The sequence below is a fragment of the Melanotaenia boesemani genome, chromosome 8, assembly GCF_017639745.1.
Source record: "Melanotaenia boesemani isolate fMelBoe1 chromosome 8, fMelBoe1.pri, whole genome shotgun sequence".
NCBI classification, from domain to species: Eukaryota; Metazoa; Chordata; class Actinopteri; order Atheriniformes; family Melanotaeniidae; genus Melanotaenia; species Melanotaenia boesemani.
Genome location: NC_055689.1, coordinates 9,485,631 through 9,501,951, shown reverse-complemented (window position 1 = coordinate 9,501,951; position 16,321 = coordinate 9,485,631). Strand labels below are relative to the sequence as shown.

At 40.2% G+C, this 16,321-nt stretch overlaps 1 protein-coding gene across 1 annotated transcript in view; it reads right to left on the bottom strand.

The window, feature by feature from the left end:
* gpr158b (G protein-coupled receptor 158b) overlaps positions 1-16,321 on the bottom strand; it is a 111,842-nt gene that overhangs the window by 12,823 nt on the left and 82,698 nt on the right. Inside the window, exons 9-12 of the mRNA XM_041992657.1 lie at positions 15,032-15,137; positions 11,681-11,827; positions 11,172-11,415; positions 7,539-8,095 (exon numbers count right to left, since the gene is read on the bottom strand). Of these exons, the coding sequence (XP_041848591.1) occupies positions 7,539-8,095; positions 11,172-11,415; positions 11,681-11,827; positions 15,032-15,137 (1,054 nt within the window). The remainder of the gene's footprint in view (positions 1-7,538; positions 8,096-11,171; positions 11,416-11,680; positions 11,828-15,031; positions 15,138-16,321) is intronic.

The following is a 16,321-nucleotide window of genomic DNA, read 5'->3' as shown; positions in this document are numbered from 1 at the left end:
AACGCAAAGTTGTTGTGTAATTTAATAATGGGTAAGATAAGGACCCTCTGTTTTAATCCATTCTATTCTAAGGGGAAAAACAAGTTTTCTGTCGGTATTAATACTAAGTATTGGAGCATGTGATGTGGTGTGTTTATGAGTTTGAATGCACTTGCTATATACTAAAAAATAAAATTGAATTAGAAGTGGGGTGGTGGTGAGTGAGACACATAGAAATACATTTTAAAAGTAAGACTTAACTATTTGTTTGTGTTTAACACATGTTAAGAGACTGATACGGGCAACATGAGCTTAACGACAACTGGCCCGCATATGGCATGGACAGATCTGGGCCACATATACCAAATCATATTTGGGCCACATATGGCATGCCATGGTATAAACAGAGCCATCATTGCCAGACCTGGCCCAGATCCAGTTGACATACCACTTGCCATGCCAGCAGTTGGCCAGAAGTGCCGGCGCGATACCAGATCTGGCCCAGACTTGTCTGCTACCTGGGTTATGTATCGCAAATATATATGGTCCAAATGTTGATGATCCCTCCTTCTTTCACTCCCTCTTCGCCTCACTCTATGGTCACTCAGGTAACACACTAATTATAGGAGGTGATTTTAACATTATACTGGACATACATAGTACTACAGGAGCTCATCGAGTCTGGAAATCCTCAGAAACTGTAAAACAGTACATGAAGGACTTTGGTCTCTGTGATGCTTGGCGCTCTCACCATCCCACACTAAGAGAATACACCTTCTTCTCTTCAGTTCACCATTCCTATTCTAGATTAGATTATTTCTTAACTAGCAGCTCGCTGATGAATGACATGTCAGAAATCAGAATCGATCCTATTAGCATTAGTGATCACGCACCAATAGCATTTACTCTGAGAAGTAAGAGCAATAGACAAGCAACTAGAAACTGGAGATTTAATATGTCATTACTTAAAGATCCTGAGTTTATCAGCTACTTCAAAAGAGAATGGTCCTTATATCTAGAAAATAACGACTTGCCAGAAACTTCAGCGTGTGTTCTTTGGGAAGCAGGAAAAGCAGTAATGAGAGGGAAAATAATTTCCTTTTCTTCTCATAAGAAAAAGAAGGAAACTTCGAGAATTTCAGAGTTAGAACTCAGAATTAAATCCTTAGAGGACGCTTACCATGTCTCCCCAGAAGAACACCTACTAAATGCTATAAGGAAAGCTAAACTTGAACTTAATGAAATAATAGATAAAAAGACGCAATTCTTGGTGCAAAGTCTTCGAATTTTGAGCATGGCAACAAATCTGGAAGGTTCCTGGCTAATCAGTTAAAAACAAACAAGGAGAAAACAACCATCTCCTCTGTCAGAGATCCAGAAGGAAACATCAGCCATGACCCTGACAAGATAAATAACACTTTCAAAGAATTCTATAAAACACTATATACATCACAACTAACTACAACAGATGACAATATTGATAAATTTCTTAGTAACATCCATCTTCCAAAATTAAAACATGAAAATAAAATGGTCTTGGATTCCCCCCTTTCAGTCAGCGAACTCCAAGAAGCTTTCCAGCATATGCCCAACAATAAAGATCCAGGTCCAGATGGTTACCCAGCAGAATTCTACAAAGAATTCTGGACAACGCTGGCACCCACTTTCTACAATATGATATTAGAAATAAGGGGAAAACAAAAAATACCTTAAAATATGAACCTAGCCAATATTACTCTACTATTAAAACCAGGTAAAGACCCGACACTTCCATCCAGTTACCGTCCAATTTCATTAATAAATGTAGATCTCAAAATAATTACCAAAGCTTTGGCCAGAAGAATAGAAAAAATAACCCCTCTAATAATACATCCTGACCAAACAGGCTTTATTAAAGGTAGACATTCCTCTACTAACATGCGTAGATTAATTAACATCATAGAATATTCTACTCTACATAATCTGGAATCCACAGTCATTTCTTTAGACGCAGAAAAAGCATTTGACCGAGTAAACTGGAAATTTTTATTTGCAACGTTAAACAAATTTGGGTTTGGATCATCTTTCATAGATTGGATAAAAATATTATATAACAACCCAAATGCATGTGTGAAGACCAATGACCAAACTTCTCCAAGCTTCTGTTTGCAGAGAGGCACCAGACAGGGCTGCCCGCTTTCTCCATCACTCTTTGCTATTTTTATTGAACCCCTAGCTGCTGCCATAAGACAAAATAAAGAGATTAAAGGAATCCATGCCAAAAATATAGAACACAAGATAAGTTTTTATGCTGATGACGTATTACTTTTCCTCCAGAACTCACCTACATCTCTCCCCCAGACAATCACACTTATTAACACATTCTCATCAATATCTGACTACTCTATTAACTGGTCTAAGACTATTATTATGCCCATCAACTGTGACCTACAAAACACACCCAATACTACAATACAGTCTGGAAACATTAGATATCTAGGCATAAACATTTCCCCCAGGTTATCAGAACTAATAAAGCTAAATTATGTCCAGCTACTTAAAGCAATAGAGGATGATCTCTCACGGTGGAGGCGCTTACCCATATCACTCATGGGGAGGGTTGCCACAGTTAAAATGATGGTTCTATCTAAAGTAAACTACCTGTTTTCAGTGATACCCACTAAACCATCCTCCAGCTGGTTTAAGTCACTGGACTCACATATATCTAAATTTTTATGGAAAAATAAGCCATCACGTATCAGTCTAAAAACTTTACAACAGACTAAAGATAGAGGCGGATTGGAGCTACCCAACTTTAATCACTTTTTCTTAGCTAACAAGCTGCAGTATATCTCCAAATGGCTTAAACCTAGCAATCTGGATGAATCATGGTTAGATGTAGAGCAAGCATTGTGTGAGGATCTGTTTATCTCTAACCTGCCATTCATCAGCTTAACCATCAAAACACATAAGTGTTTTAAAAGCATCAATATCAGTTCCTCTTTAGTGGCTTGGTGGGATTTTCTAAAAATAACCAAATCCTCACTTTTTCCATGTAAGTTTACATCCCTCTGGAACAACCCTGACATCCTGCAAAACAAAATTATCAATTTCACTCAATGGAAAAATAAAGGAATAAAACAGTTAGAACATGTAACCAGGTACAAACTGTTGTTATAATAGAAAATGGAAACTTCTTGTGATTTAATATTCTCACTTTACAATATGGAATCAGTAGCAAAAAATTTTTAGAATATCACCAGCTTAAATCTATTATATGTAAAAAAAAATACCATTAATCAATTAAACTTACAGCTACCTATTAGGGTGGCAGAATTCATGAATCTCAATGCCCCAAAGCTATTATCAAAAATATATAGACTATTATCCAAACTAGAAGACTCAATCTGTCTTCCAACTTCAAAATGGGAGGGTGACTTATCCAGTAACTTTAATAAAGATAAATGGTCACAAATATGTTTAAACACCTTTAAAATGACTAAGAATTCAAATATGCAACTAATACAATTCAAAATTCTGCATAGAACTCATTATACAGGACAAAGGATGTTCAGGATGGGTCTGTCACATCTGCACACACTGCAATGAAAACACACCTGACAACTATCTCCATGCCTTGTGGTCCTGCACACCTGTCCGTAGGTTCTGGTTTCAGGTATGTGTGGACATGTCAACATGGTTTAAATGTAATATTCCTACAATCCCCGCCCTATGTCTACTAGGTGACTTGGGTGACATTAATATGGCAATTAACTCTGCACACATGATACGCACAGCATTATGCATCGCAAAGAAAACTATCCTTGTGAACTGGAAAAACAAAAATAATCTGTGTATTCAGCAGTTTAGGAATCTCTTAGTTGACCACATCAGTAGTGAGACAAAGTCTGCCTCCTCAAAGAACTATTTAGCTAAATCTCATTCCCTCTGGTCCCCTGTGCTTAGTTCCATCACTTAGTGTAGGTGGAGGACTGTGACCTCGTTGCTATGGGGGTTTGGGAAATGGCCGGGAGTGACTGGTGGTTGCGGGTTCTTTGTAGTTGCCCGTGGTGCGGGACCGGGCTGCTCTACAATGGGGGCGGCTCTAGGTCTGGCCCCGTCGGGGGCTGTGGGGGCCAGCGGTTGAAGTCGCCTTGTGGCGGGGGGTAAGGCCACTGGTGGTGCCTAGGTTGGTGGGCATCAGTCCTGGGCCGGGCGTCCGGGCTATTCCGGGGTGGGCTGGCCTGCCCGGATGTGCTGCCGCGGTGTGGGTTGGTACATGCACTTAGTGTCCGGTTGACTCCCTGGGACCCAGGGTATGGCCCGGGGGCAGGGGGGGTGTAGGGGTTTGAAGGAGGGCTGAGTGGGATTCGAGGGATTATAGGGGGAGGTGCTGGGGTATGAGACAGGGATGCTTGTATGTTGTGTGTGTGTCTCTATACTTTGGATGATGTTTGTGTGGATGAGGGGGTATGTTTGTGTGCATGCGTATGCATGTGTTAGGATGAGTGGGGGTGTGTCTGGGGAGTGAGAGTGGGAGGGTTGGATGCTGTGTGAGTGTTTATATTGTGTGGGTGGGGCTGAGAGGGCATATTTGAGTTAGGATGAGCGGGAGTGTGCAAGGAAATAAGTGTGTGCATGTGTTTCTGTGTGTGGTTGGGGCGGGTTAAGTGCACTTGTGTGGGGGGGCCTGGGTGGCTTCCCTCTGGACGTACATCCCCGGACCCCTCTTACTTCCCGCTCTCTCTATCTCACACACAAACACACACACGTAGGGAGTTGGGAGGCGTGGAGCCATGCGAGGTGGAACCGAGGAGACCATTCAGTGGTCTCCTTGGATGCACCCCCGTGGCGACTCGTCTCTCAGCTGTGGGTGTTGGGTCGGGGGGGGGGGGTGCTTGGGGCTCGCTGTCCTCTGGTCCGCCTGGGGTTTCCCCCGCAGGGCATGGTGGGTGGGTTGTGTGTGGCGTGATTGTGTGGTGGTGAGTGCTTGTGGGTGCGGCGCGGGGGAGGGTGTGAGTGTGGGGTTATATGGGGTGCAGATTGGAGTAGGTGGGGAGTGGGGGGAGGGGGTCGATAGCACCCTGGTTCCCGGGGTGTGCGGCTGGGACATCGGGGTGTGTGCTGGCCTACGCCGGGTGGCTGTCTGGGGGGGCCTGGTCCTCCTAGGCATGTTGTGGGCCCTCTGCCTTTGGGGGGTGGGGCCCTGGGCCCTTTGCTTGGGCTGCCCTGGGTGGCCGGTCCCTGGCGGGGCCGGCAGCTGCTGATCTTGGCCCACTGGGACCTGTGCCCTGGGACCGTGGGGGGGCTCTTGCTGGGGTTCTCCTCTGCCGCCCTTTGGGTGGGGCTGGAGTCGTCTTCGTGGTGGGGTGGCTTGGGTTGGTGCTCCGAGTCTGCTGATGAGGGCCCGGGCCTCTGGCCCTGGTCTGCCTCTGGCCTCCGTGGAGGCGTTGTCGCATTTGCATGATCTCACTCACCACTCTTCATCACTGATCACTCCTTGTTTCTCATGCTCTGCATGCTGACACAGTCACTGAGTTTGTCCAGTCGGTTTTAATACTAAGCGATAATTTTTTTTTTTTTTTTTTCCTGAGAGTTAGTATCTGGTCGCTGTTAAGTCTTTTTGATTTGGTTATTATTTAAAAACTCTTAATGACTAGCAGCCCTGTTTTTTCTGTGTGTGTGTTTCTGCTTTTGTAAAAGTTGTAGGAAATTTTCTGGTGTGTTCATGTACAGTTTGTTGTCTGGTGATGGTGTGGATTGAAGGGTTGTTTCCTTCTGTCTGTGATCTTTTTGTCTCCTTTCTTCTTTCCCTTTTGCTCTTTTTGCTATTTTCCATCTTTTTCTGTCCCCTCAGGTCAGGTCCAGCAAGATTACATAGATTCCGTGATTTAACGTAAATAAATAAATAAATAAATCACATTATCAAGAGGAGCCTTACCCATAGGCCTCCCCTTGGTAGAGCAAATTTGTTCAGCACGATACAGCAACCAGATAATCATTTTGCTTGCTATGATGCTGGACAGGACAAGTGACCTATGATGCTGTGCGTTGTACCTGCCATCCCCTTTGCATTGTAGTCCACTTTATTTGATTCATTTGAAACGAACCAAGACCTATGTTTGTTGAGTTCGTTTGCACATTCACACCTCCCCACAGAGTTCCCGAGCAAATTAACTAAGATTCTTAGCAGAGGGGCTGATTCCCCTCGGGAATCCTGAAATATTTTGCACCTTCATTTGGTTTGGTTTGTTTTCTTGCTGCACTCAAGCAGACCAAACTGCCTGGACAATGTCACACAGGTAAAACAAAGCTTGCTAGGGGGGCGATATTTCCTAACTGCTAACTAATGACCAACAAGAAAAAAGAAGAAAATCTGGCTCTTGGTTAGTCAGAACCAAAAACGTCTCATTCACCACAAGTAAACAACAGAACACCAAATTGCTGCAGTCTTGGTGTTTCTGTTTTTACTTTGGTGGTCAAACCTAATGCAGTTTACACCAGAATCTGTCCAGAATGAGCAGTAGAAGAGGCAGCGAGATATCCAACATGTGCTTCAGTGCGTCCTTCATCACTTCTTCCACTGGTTCAATGAACGTTTACATTCACACTTCAAGAAAACAACACCAGCGTTCACCTGCAAGTGTTACTGTATCAAAAATGCTAACATGCTAACCAGACTTATCTGAGAAAATGCTGGTAGCTCACAATATAACAACAAAAGATTCTGAAGAAATTTTTCGGGAGATTTAGAACTTACAGAGCTGATATTTGGGATCCATGGGAATAATAATAAAAAATTAACAAAAACAATAAACAAGTTTTTGTTAGGAAAATATTGATTAGTGGATTTCTTAGAGGCCTTACATGACAGTTGCCACATTTCTTTTGATCACTGCTGCAATTGATTGTATCTGCTTTATTCATCCAATTGTAAAATATTAAGCATCACTCAGATCACAAGAATCTCAGCTCTTGCGCCAACTTACTTACAGCTCTTATGAATACTATGAAGTTGTGTAGAAAACAGCTGGAATTTTATAGGTTTTATCAACAACTATCTGGTTGATTTTCATAAACATCAGTGAAGTGTTGGAGCACAGATAAAGAAATTACTCAATGCCTTTTCTGTGACTATGCCCACTACCAGGTCAAAGTTGGCAGTAATATGTGTGTAACTGCTCAAAGATTAGATCACAGATCAATGGCTTTAAAGGCTATCTGACCTTTACACCACCTGACTTTATATTTCCTCTCAGATCAGTAAAGCTTCTCTCAGTGAACTCTGTGGATTTTACAGCCTGAGACTCTACAGTTTTACTCTCCTCAGTGGGGCTTTCAGCAACTACCGGAGAATATTTTAGATATATTTTATCTTTAGAAACCTTCTGATTTCAATGTTATGCAACCAGCTGAACTGAGTATTAATCAGCCAAAGACCGACATACTGCTTCTGAAAGCTAGACCTGTAGTCATTTCTTTTCATTCGTTTATCAATTTATAATGAAAATTAAAGCTTATTTTCTGTTAATTCATAATTCTACTCTTCATATATCAGTAACTTTTCACAGTGTAGTTACCTGTTGTTTCATTATGCCCATCTTCATGGGAGTCTTGGAGTACTCCACTGACTGGCTAATGATCATCTTGGGGAAATGTTCAGGTGTCTCGTCCACCTCTGATAGAACTCTCCCCTCCTGTCCCTTCTGACCCTTCTTACTGGCATCATCCACACTTTGAGTTTTGTTGGCGAGTCCTGGCATCTTCTCCTTGGCACTTGCGATTACGCTTAGAGACTTCTGCATGATGGAGGTCCGCAGATGTACGGGTTTTTTCTCATGTGTTAAGTTGTGAGCGCTGGCTGATTTCCAGAAGAGTGGAACGGACTCAGTGGACTCGGCTGGTTCCAGCTTTGGTGGCGTTCCAGCTGGTTCCAGCTGCTTCTTGGCATGTCTGCGGCCAATGAGAGAGCCCAGAAGAGATCCCTCCCCGCCGGTTTCGATGGGAGTCGTTTTGTCTCCTGGAACTGAACCCGTTTGACTTCCAGTTTCTGCATCTTGGTCACAAACATGGTCGTAACTGAGTGATTTTGTCAGACCCATGACTTTGTTCCTCAGGGAGTCATCTCGAGGTTTTCCTGGAAAAGATTAGGAAAAAAAAAAAAAAAGGAATGTGAAAGTCAATTCTATGATGATTCTATGAAAGCTGATTTTATGATCACATATAACATATGCTGTTATATGTGCCATAACACCTCCTTTTTAGTGTTGAGTTAAATGTTTTACAATTATCAAGTTGAATTCATGTGCCTTACAGGATGAAAAATAGTCTACAAAAATTTCATTGTTGGTCAATATGGGTTCAGAGACTTATCATTAGGTTTATGGCAAAATAGCTTAAAAACCCAAGAATCAGCTCTAGCTATAGGCCTACTTTGTATTTTTGACACTAATTAGCACTTGCTGACGTGTTAAACTAAGATGGCTGATTTTGGTAACACCTACACAAAGGTTAGCATCAAAGGCTGTATGGCTAGCATGCTGACATTAGCGTGCAGCTCACTACATCCCCCGTTGTGTGGACTTGACATCAAATACAAAGAAACAGCAAAAAAAAAAAAAAGAAAAAAAGGCATTTTCTGTTTTACATGATAGTGGTTATGTTTACATTTTAAAACAAGAAATTTGACTTTGTTGTATGCAACAACAAGGTTGTATGCAACTTGGAAAAATCATAATATGTAAGTTAGCTAAATTGGTTAAATCAAAATACAAAATGTATTTAGAGAACAGAAAGTATTTTGTGCCAATAGGTATCTTTATATCTGAGCAGACAAGAATTACATGTGGAGTTCCCCAAGGTTCCATCCTGGGGCCTCTTCTGGCTGTGTTTATGACCTGGCACAGGTCAAAAATTACAACAAAACTAGTTACCATCGCTATGCAGATGACACGTAGATATACATATATATATATATATATATATATATATATATATATATATATATATATATATACTGCCGACACTGCAGGTGGCCTCAGGATTGGGGTTTCATCGGGCTATGATCTTCAGCTCTCACTGGAGCAATTCGCAGCCGAGTGTGAAGCAGCTGGGATGAGAAGCAACACCTCCAAATCCAAGATCATGGTCCTCAGCCAGAAAAGGGTGGAGTGCTCTCTCCGGGTCTACAATAGGGTCCTGCCCCAAGTGGAGGAGTTCACGTTACTCGGGGTCTTGTTCACAAGTGAGGGAAGGATGGAGCGGGAGATGGACAGGCGGATCGGTGCCGTGTCTGTTGCAGTGATGCGGACGCTCCGTTGGTCTGTTGTGGTGAAGAAGGAGCTGAGCCAAAAGGCAAAGCTCTCGACTTACCGGTCGATCTACGTTCCTACCCTCACCTATGGTCACGAGCTGTGGGTAGAGACTGAAAGAACAAGAGCGGGAATACAAGTGGCCGAAATGATGAGGTGGCTTGGGCATCTGGTTAGGATGCTTCCTGGATGCCTCTCTGGTGAGGTGTTCTGGGCACGTCCCACCGGAAAGAGGCCCCGGGGAAGACCCAGGGCATGCTGGACGGACTACATCTCTCGGGTGGCCTGGGAATGCCTCGGGATCCCTCCAGATGAGCTGGTGAATGTGGCTGGGGAGAGGGAAGTCTGGGTTTCCCTGCTTAGGCAGCTGCCCCCGCGACCCGACTCCGGATAAGCGGCAGAAAATGGATGGATGGATGTATATATATATATATATATATATATATATATATATGTACCTGGTAAATGCATTGAGGAGATTAATGACTGGATGGGCCTAAATTTTCTTCTGCTAAACAAAAACAAAACTGAGGGTATTGACTTTGGAATCAAAGAGAAACGGTTAAAGGTCACCACTGAGTTTCAGTCTATACACCTAAAAACCACCAATCAGGCCAGAAATCTGGGTGTAGTGATGGACTCAGACCTAAACTTTGAAAAACACATGATTGGAATTACAAAGTCAGCCTACTATCACCTCAGCAGGACCTGGAAAAACTAGTCCATGCTTTCATCTTTAGTCAGCTTGATTATTGTAACAGTATTTTTACAAGTTCTACCTAAAAAAATCAATTAGACACTTGCAGCTGATTCAGAACTCTGCTGTTCGAGTCCTCACTAAGACCAAGAAAGTGGTCCACATCAGTCCAGCTCTGAGGTCTTTAAATTGGCTGCCTGTTCATCAGATAATAGACTTTAAAGTTCTGCTGCTGGTCTATAAAGCTCTGAATGGTTTAGGACCAAAATACACCAGTGACCTCTTGACCCATTATGAACCTACCAGAACCCGCAGGTCATCTGGATCCAGTTTCTTATCAGTTCCCAGAGTCAAAACCAGACATGGAGAAGCTGCATTCAGCTTCTCTGCTCCACATGTCTGGAACAAACTCCCAGAAAGCCTCAGATCAGCTGAAACACTCAGTTTCTGTTCTCTGCTGCATTTCACTAGTTTTTATTAAACAAAAAGAGTCCAAATCTGCGTCTGTTTTAGCTTGAATTTTTAAACTTGATCATGTTTTAATACTGTTTTTATCCAGTCTTTTTTTGATCCTGTGTTCTTTTTTTCTTTTCTTTTTATTTTAAATGTTAAATTATGCTTCTTGGATTCTGTAAAGCATTTTGAATCACCCTGTAGTTGAACTGTGCTGTCCAAATAAACCAAAACAGACTACTTACAGTTACATTACACCTGTGTTACACAAATGATAATCTCAATGACTCCACGGTTAGCACACTCACCTTAGCAAATAACTATAACTGCTGATGGAGTTTACTTCAAATATAAAAAAAGCAGCACAAAGTATTGCAAATTATTCTAATAACAATAATATGTAACCTGATTCCATCATAGGTAAGATATCTAAATTTGTCCACAATGTAAACTTAACAGTTTCACTTTAAAGACTCAGAAACTGTAAAATTGTGATGTTTTCCATACTTTTACCTTTACAAGATTATTGCACCAAATGAAACAGATTTAAATAGTTTTTCAAGTTTTAAACTCTCGATGTGAAATGTCATAGTCGATAAATGTATGTTTTTATCAAGAAAAAATGAACTTTGCTCCCTTTTTTGTGGCACTGACTGCAGCACCTTCTGAGAAAATTAGTCTGTACACCTGTGTGTTGTGTTTTCATCTGTGTCATCCCTCTGAAAACCTTCATGATGGAACTCTGCTCTTACCGTGATGACTTGGCTCAAATGGGTTTCTTCTTAAGGTGCTGCGGTTGCTGCCATGTTCGCTACCGTCGTCACGGCTGCATTGGCGATGTAAGTGCATGGTCTCTGGGATCTCGGTTATCCGCTTCATCAGTGTGCGACCAAGGCCTTTCTTTGAGTTGCGCTTCTTTTGAAGGTGGGGATTATTGGTGAGCATCTTCTTTCGCTTGTAGACTTCCAGCTGGGCATAGAGTTTCTTCAGCTCATCCTAAATGGTATTAATGTTAAATTATATATTGCTTATCTTCAAGTTTACAAAAAAAGACATGTGCATCGGTTTGGATTGGGAATTTTTCTATTAAGGTGTTTTTTCAAAGTGGCAGAAACTGATCCAACATATCGATGCTGGTTCATAAAAATGTGTCACCATTGGGATTATAATGGAATAGAGTTAGAGAAATAGATATATTTGGACTAAACCATTGGAAAATCAAGCATCAAATGTGTGGCCATGATTGTAAATGTTGCCTCACCCGTATATCCTCAGGGTCCAAGCTGTGCTCGCTCCAGGCTGAGGTGATGCTGTTGTTGAGGTAAGAACCAGATCTTCCCATGTCTAGCTCCTCCTCATAGGCCTCTGTGGCAATATCATCCCTGGCCTGAGTGCCTTTAGACAGAAACTATAACAGATGCAGAGAATAGGTTAGAACAAATTACATAATTGAGCTTAGAAACAGAGCAGAGAAAAGAAGATATTGCTTTCTAGTTTTTACATGCACAGCTGGATGAATGTATTAGTATCATCTGGCTTCAGTTTTCCTGCAGCAAAATAGCTACTGATAAAGATTTAATATAATATTCTTTATAAATCTTCTGTAAATTGTAAATTGCTTTATTTAACCAATAATACAAACTGCAAGGCACAAAAAATGTGTTATTTACTCTAAACCTTATTGATTGATGCAGTCAATAATCCCCAGTGCATAATGTTTACTCCTATCTTCATTCAAATCAGAATCTCTGTTGGACTGCTGGCGGTCAAACTCAAGAGAAACAAGCTCTCCTTAACTCAGAAAAGTTGAGAAATAATTTTCTGGTTAAGGTAATTACAGCAGCTGCAGGTATTTTTGTGGTGTTTTAATTTGTTTTAAATTTAACGTCTCCTGCAGGTAATGTTTCTAATATTTTACTCCATACAACTATGCAAACTATGTATAAAACATTTAAATGCATGCAGCTCATTGCTTGCAGGCTCTATTTTCCTCCTCATTCAGATTCCTGGGTGCAGAAACAAAAGGTGATATGAGGTTTCATTATTACAACACGATAAACAGTTTGGTTTTCGGCTTGTATTGATTTAGCTTTGTTTGAATTACCCATCAAGGGACAGGAAGAGATCAAATATTTCACCCTGTTTGATGAACAGATGCTGTATAAAATTAATGTCCTCCCATTGTGTTTAATTATTGCAGTGTACTCAACAGACTTACACTTCTGAGGAGCCTAATTAGGAAAGAATGAAAGAACAGAGTGTGTTCCATTCCTCACACAGCAGGAGAGTTAAATGTTTTCCACCAATCTGAAAGACACCCACGAGAGTACTTAGCCAAATTACTATAACTACTCACGCACTCTGATGGAGTTTAAGGTCATAATAGCAGATGGGTGCATTAATATCAAATGAACTGAGGTGATTAATAAAATTCTGTGTCCGTAAAACAACTGTTGCCTGTATGGAAATCTTAAATACACTGTAGCCCACCTTTACAGTTTTTAAGTACAGTGAATACTTTTTTTTATATTTACCTGTAAGAACAAATTAATTTGTGCAGCATTCAAATTAATTTGGTTATTATTTTAAGCCAGGGGTGCCAAACACATGGCCCGAGGTGCCAAAACCGGCCTGCCAAAGGGTTAAATCGGACCTGTGGGATGAATTTGGTAAATGTGAAATTGGGACTTGGTAAGGTTGTTTTTCTTTTTGTAAAAATAATAATAATAATAATATATATATATATATATATATATATATATATATATATATATATATATATATATAGATATAAAACAAAACATTTCCAAGTCAGGAAGAAAACTTGTTTTATTTTCTTACCTGATAAATCTGACTTCAGTTTGTATTGGGGTACATACACAGTGTACAGGTACATACTTTTAAAAGATCTTGAAAAGCTACTCCAGTCTTTACATATAATACCTTATTTTTCAGTTTCTGATACCTGTGATTAAATATTTTGTGATTTTATGGATCCATTGTGATCTGCATGTTTTAACATACATGTAAATAATAAACTGAGGCAAATATTGTTAAAAAAATACACTTTTTTTTTGTAAAGTAAATGTCATGTGTTCTCAGAAGATAACTAATTAAATGTAAAGATCTTGATGATGTGCTTGGAGTATTCATTATTTATAGGTTATTATGCTATTTTACTTGCTACGCTTGAGATCAAATTACACATTACATTGTATATAGCTCCTGAACTACAATGAGTTGTATGAGTATATATATATATATATATATATATATATATATATATATATATATATATATATGAAAAAACTAAACACGTTAAAGTGCTTTGCAGTTGCACATTTATGTATTTTGCTATATAAGCCTTCAGCTTGAAAATAACAAGAAGGCTGTTTTGTAGACACCACAAAAATATCTCCTTGAAAATGTTAAGGATGACTCTTTAATGAGTCTTCCTAACAGGTTCTGCATCCAACTAAACCTTTTTGTTTCCAGTTTCTATTTTCCTCTCTCCTCATGAGGAGAAATTAAAACGAAATGAGTGGAAGATGAGCAGCACTCTTCAAATATCACCAGTCAGCCCTGATTTGTTTAGATTTTCATTAAAGCAGGTAGGTTTTCTTGTGAGTGGCCTTAGACAATCATTTTCAAGGCTTTCTGAAGGTTTTACAAAGATTTTATTTGAACATTGTCTAGTTAGTTTTTTTCTTTTGTTCATTTTCAGTCCAGTCCTTCTACCCGAACATTTCTGAAGGAATTTGTGTAAAGCCTGTCACAAAGACACTGATTTGTTCAGATTTCTTCAGCTGCATCTATGAAAAATAGCAAAAATAACATAGTTTGACAGACATGAAATAGTCAAATCCGAAGGAGCTATTATTAACAAAGGCAAGGTGTGCAGAGAGTTTGTAAAAGTTTAAGGAAATTAATCAAGTGTGGGCAAAAGAAAAAAGAAAAAAAAAGAAAGAAGCATTAATCCAAAAAAAAAATCAAAAAACAACAACAACAAGAACACACACACACACACACACACACACACACAAGAATGGCATCTGAAAGTGATTTCATTAAGAAATAACCTGAGAAATAATCTCCATCAAGGGTGGCTGAAAATAAGCTATTCTTAAGGAAGGAAACAGGGAGAAAAGGCTATGCCACGTGACTGAAAATCAGTGGTAACGGGTCTGATTGAGTGATGAACCCTCCCCAAGGTGCAAACCTCAACATTACTGAAGCAATGTGGGATCATTTTGACAGAAAATAGAAAAAAAGGCAGCCAACAGCCAAAGAAGAGCTTTGGAAAGTCATTTAAGAAGCTTTGATGACTATTCCTGGAAATGTTTTGCCTTATATATACTATAATTTGATTAACAACATATAAAACAAGGCTTTTGCATTGTAATAAATAAATAGTGTTATACTGGTCGCTGCACCTGCAATTCACCTGACTAAGCTAAGTTTGGTATTTGTTTCGGGTGATACCTGTTTTGTTTTCCTCACTGCCTGCCTCTGAGGTTTTTTCTGTCTGTTGTGATAAATGTTTGGATCTTTTGGGATTACATCCATCTATGACGTCTTTCCTTTAGCTTCAGTTTATTAACCATCACATTACCTTTGGAACCAGCAGCAGGCCCAGAGCCACGGTCACAGTCAGGTGAGTGTGAGCGAAGAACAACATGAGCATCCAGTCGGGGTGCAGTCCTTGCACCAGGGAGAACCTTCAGGAGAGCATCAGGAGAACATTTTTATTATTTCACTGTTGGCCAACTAGAACTGAAAGCAAAGTAAATCTTTGCTCCAGCTTACACATTTTCTTACATTAAAAAACAGCCTTCAGTGTTTTTGTTTGGCTAGAAGAAAATAATTTCAGATAATCAGTTCACATTATTGCTCATCACCTTGACAACATCCTTCTGTTCAACCTTTTAATTTATTTTGTAAACATTTGATGGACCATCTCTTCTCATCTCATCAAGCTTTGCAGCTTTGTTTTGACCAGTTTTGACCCATTCTTCATTTAAAACCCAACTTTGAATCACAGTTGCTCTCTGCAGCTGGTAGCCTGTAAAATGTGAATGACAATGTAATTCCACAAAACATCAGCAAAAATTTCTTGTGTGTCAGACTTTTAGCTGGACCGTCTGATTGCCGAGGCTCCATCTAAATGACTCTGTCAGTGAAAGTCCAGCATAAATACATCTAAAATTCAGTAGCATAACAGGCAGAGAATGCAGTACAGAGTCAAAAATATGACTTTACAGTTTGTTTTATAAAGCTTGGTTTGGTGAGGTCTGTGTTTTTGGTCCTTTATCAGCTGTGAATGTCAGCTAGAGAAGATTTTTGTACACAAGTCATGATTCATAATTATCTTAGCATCCATTCACAAGGGATCAAAACCAGACACCAAACAGATAAAATGCTGCAACTGTTTAGGAAAAATGAAGCTGCACCAAGGAATCTTCCTCATCACCTGCAGCAAAATACCTGCGTTTGACATTGTGAGGCTTGTGACTGTGGAGACTGTTGGAGTACACTGAACTCTGTCATTTTCAAGAAAGCAGTTGGAGATGATTTGAGCTTTGTGACATGGTTCATTATCCTGCTGGAAGTAGCCATTAGCCATCACATGGTCAGCAACAATACTCAGCTGGGATGTTTAAATGATGCCATGCTGGCACTAAAGGGAAAATAATCCCCACACGATTACACCACCAGCCTGAAGCATTGGTATAAGACAGGATGGATCCATGTTTTCATATTGTTTCTACCACATTTTCACCCTACCATCTGAATGTTCCTCATCAGACCAGGTGACATTTTTCCATCTTCTAATGTCCTGTGTTGGTAAGTCTGTGTGAATTGTAGCTCAGTTTCCTGTTCTTAGGTGGCAGGAGGCACCTGG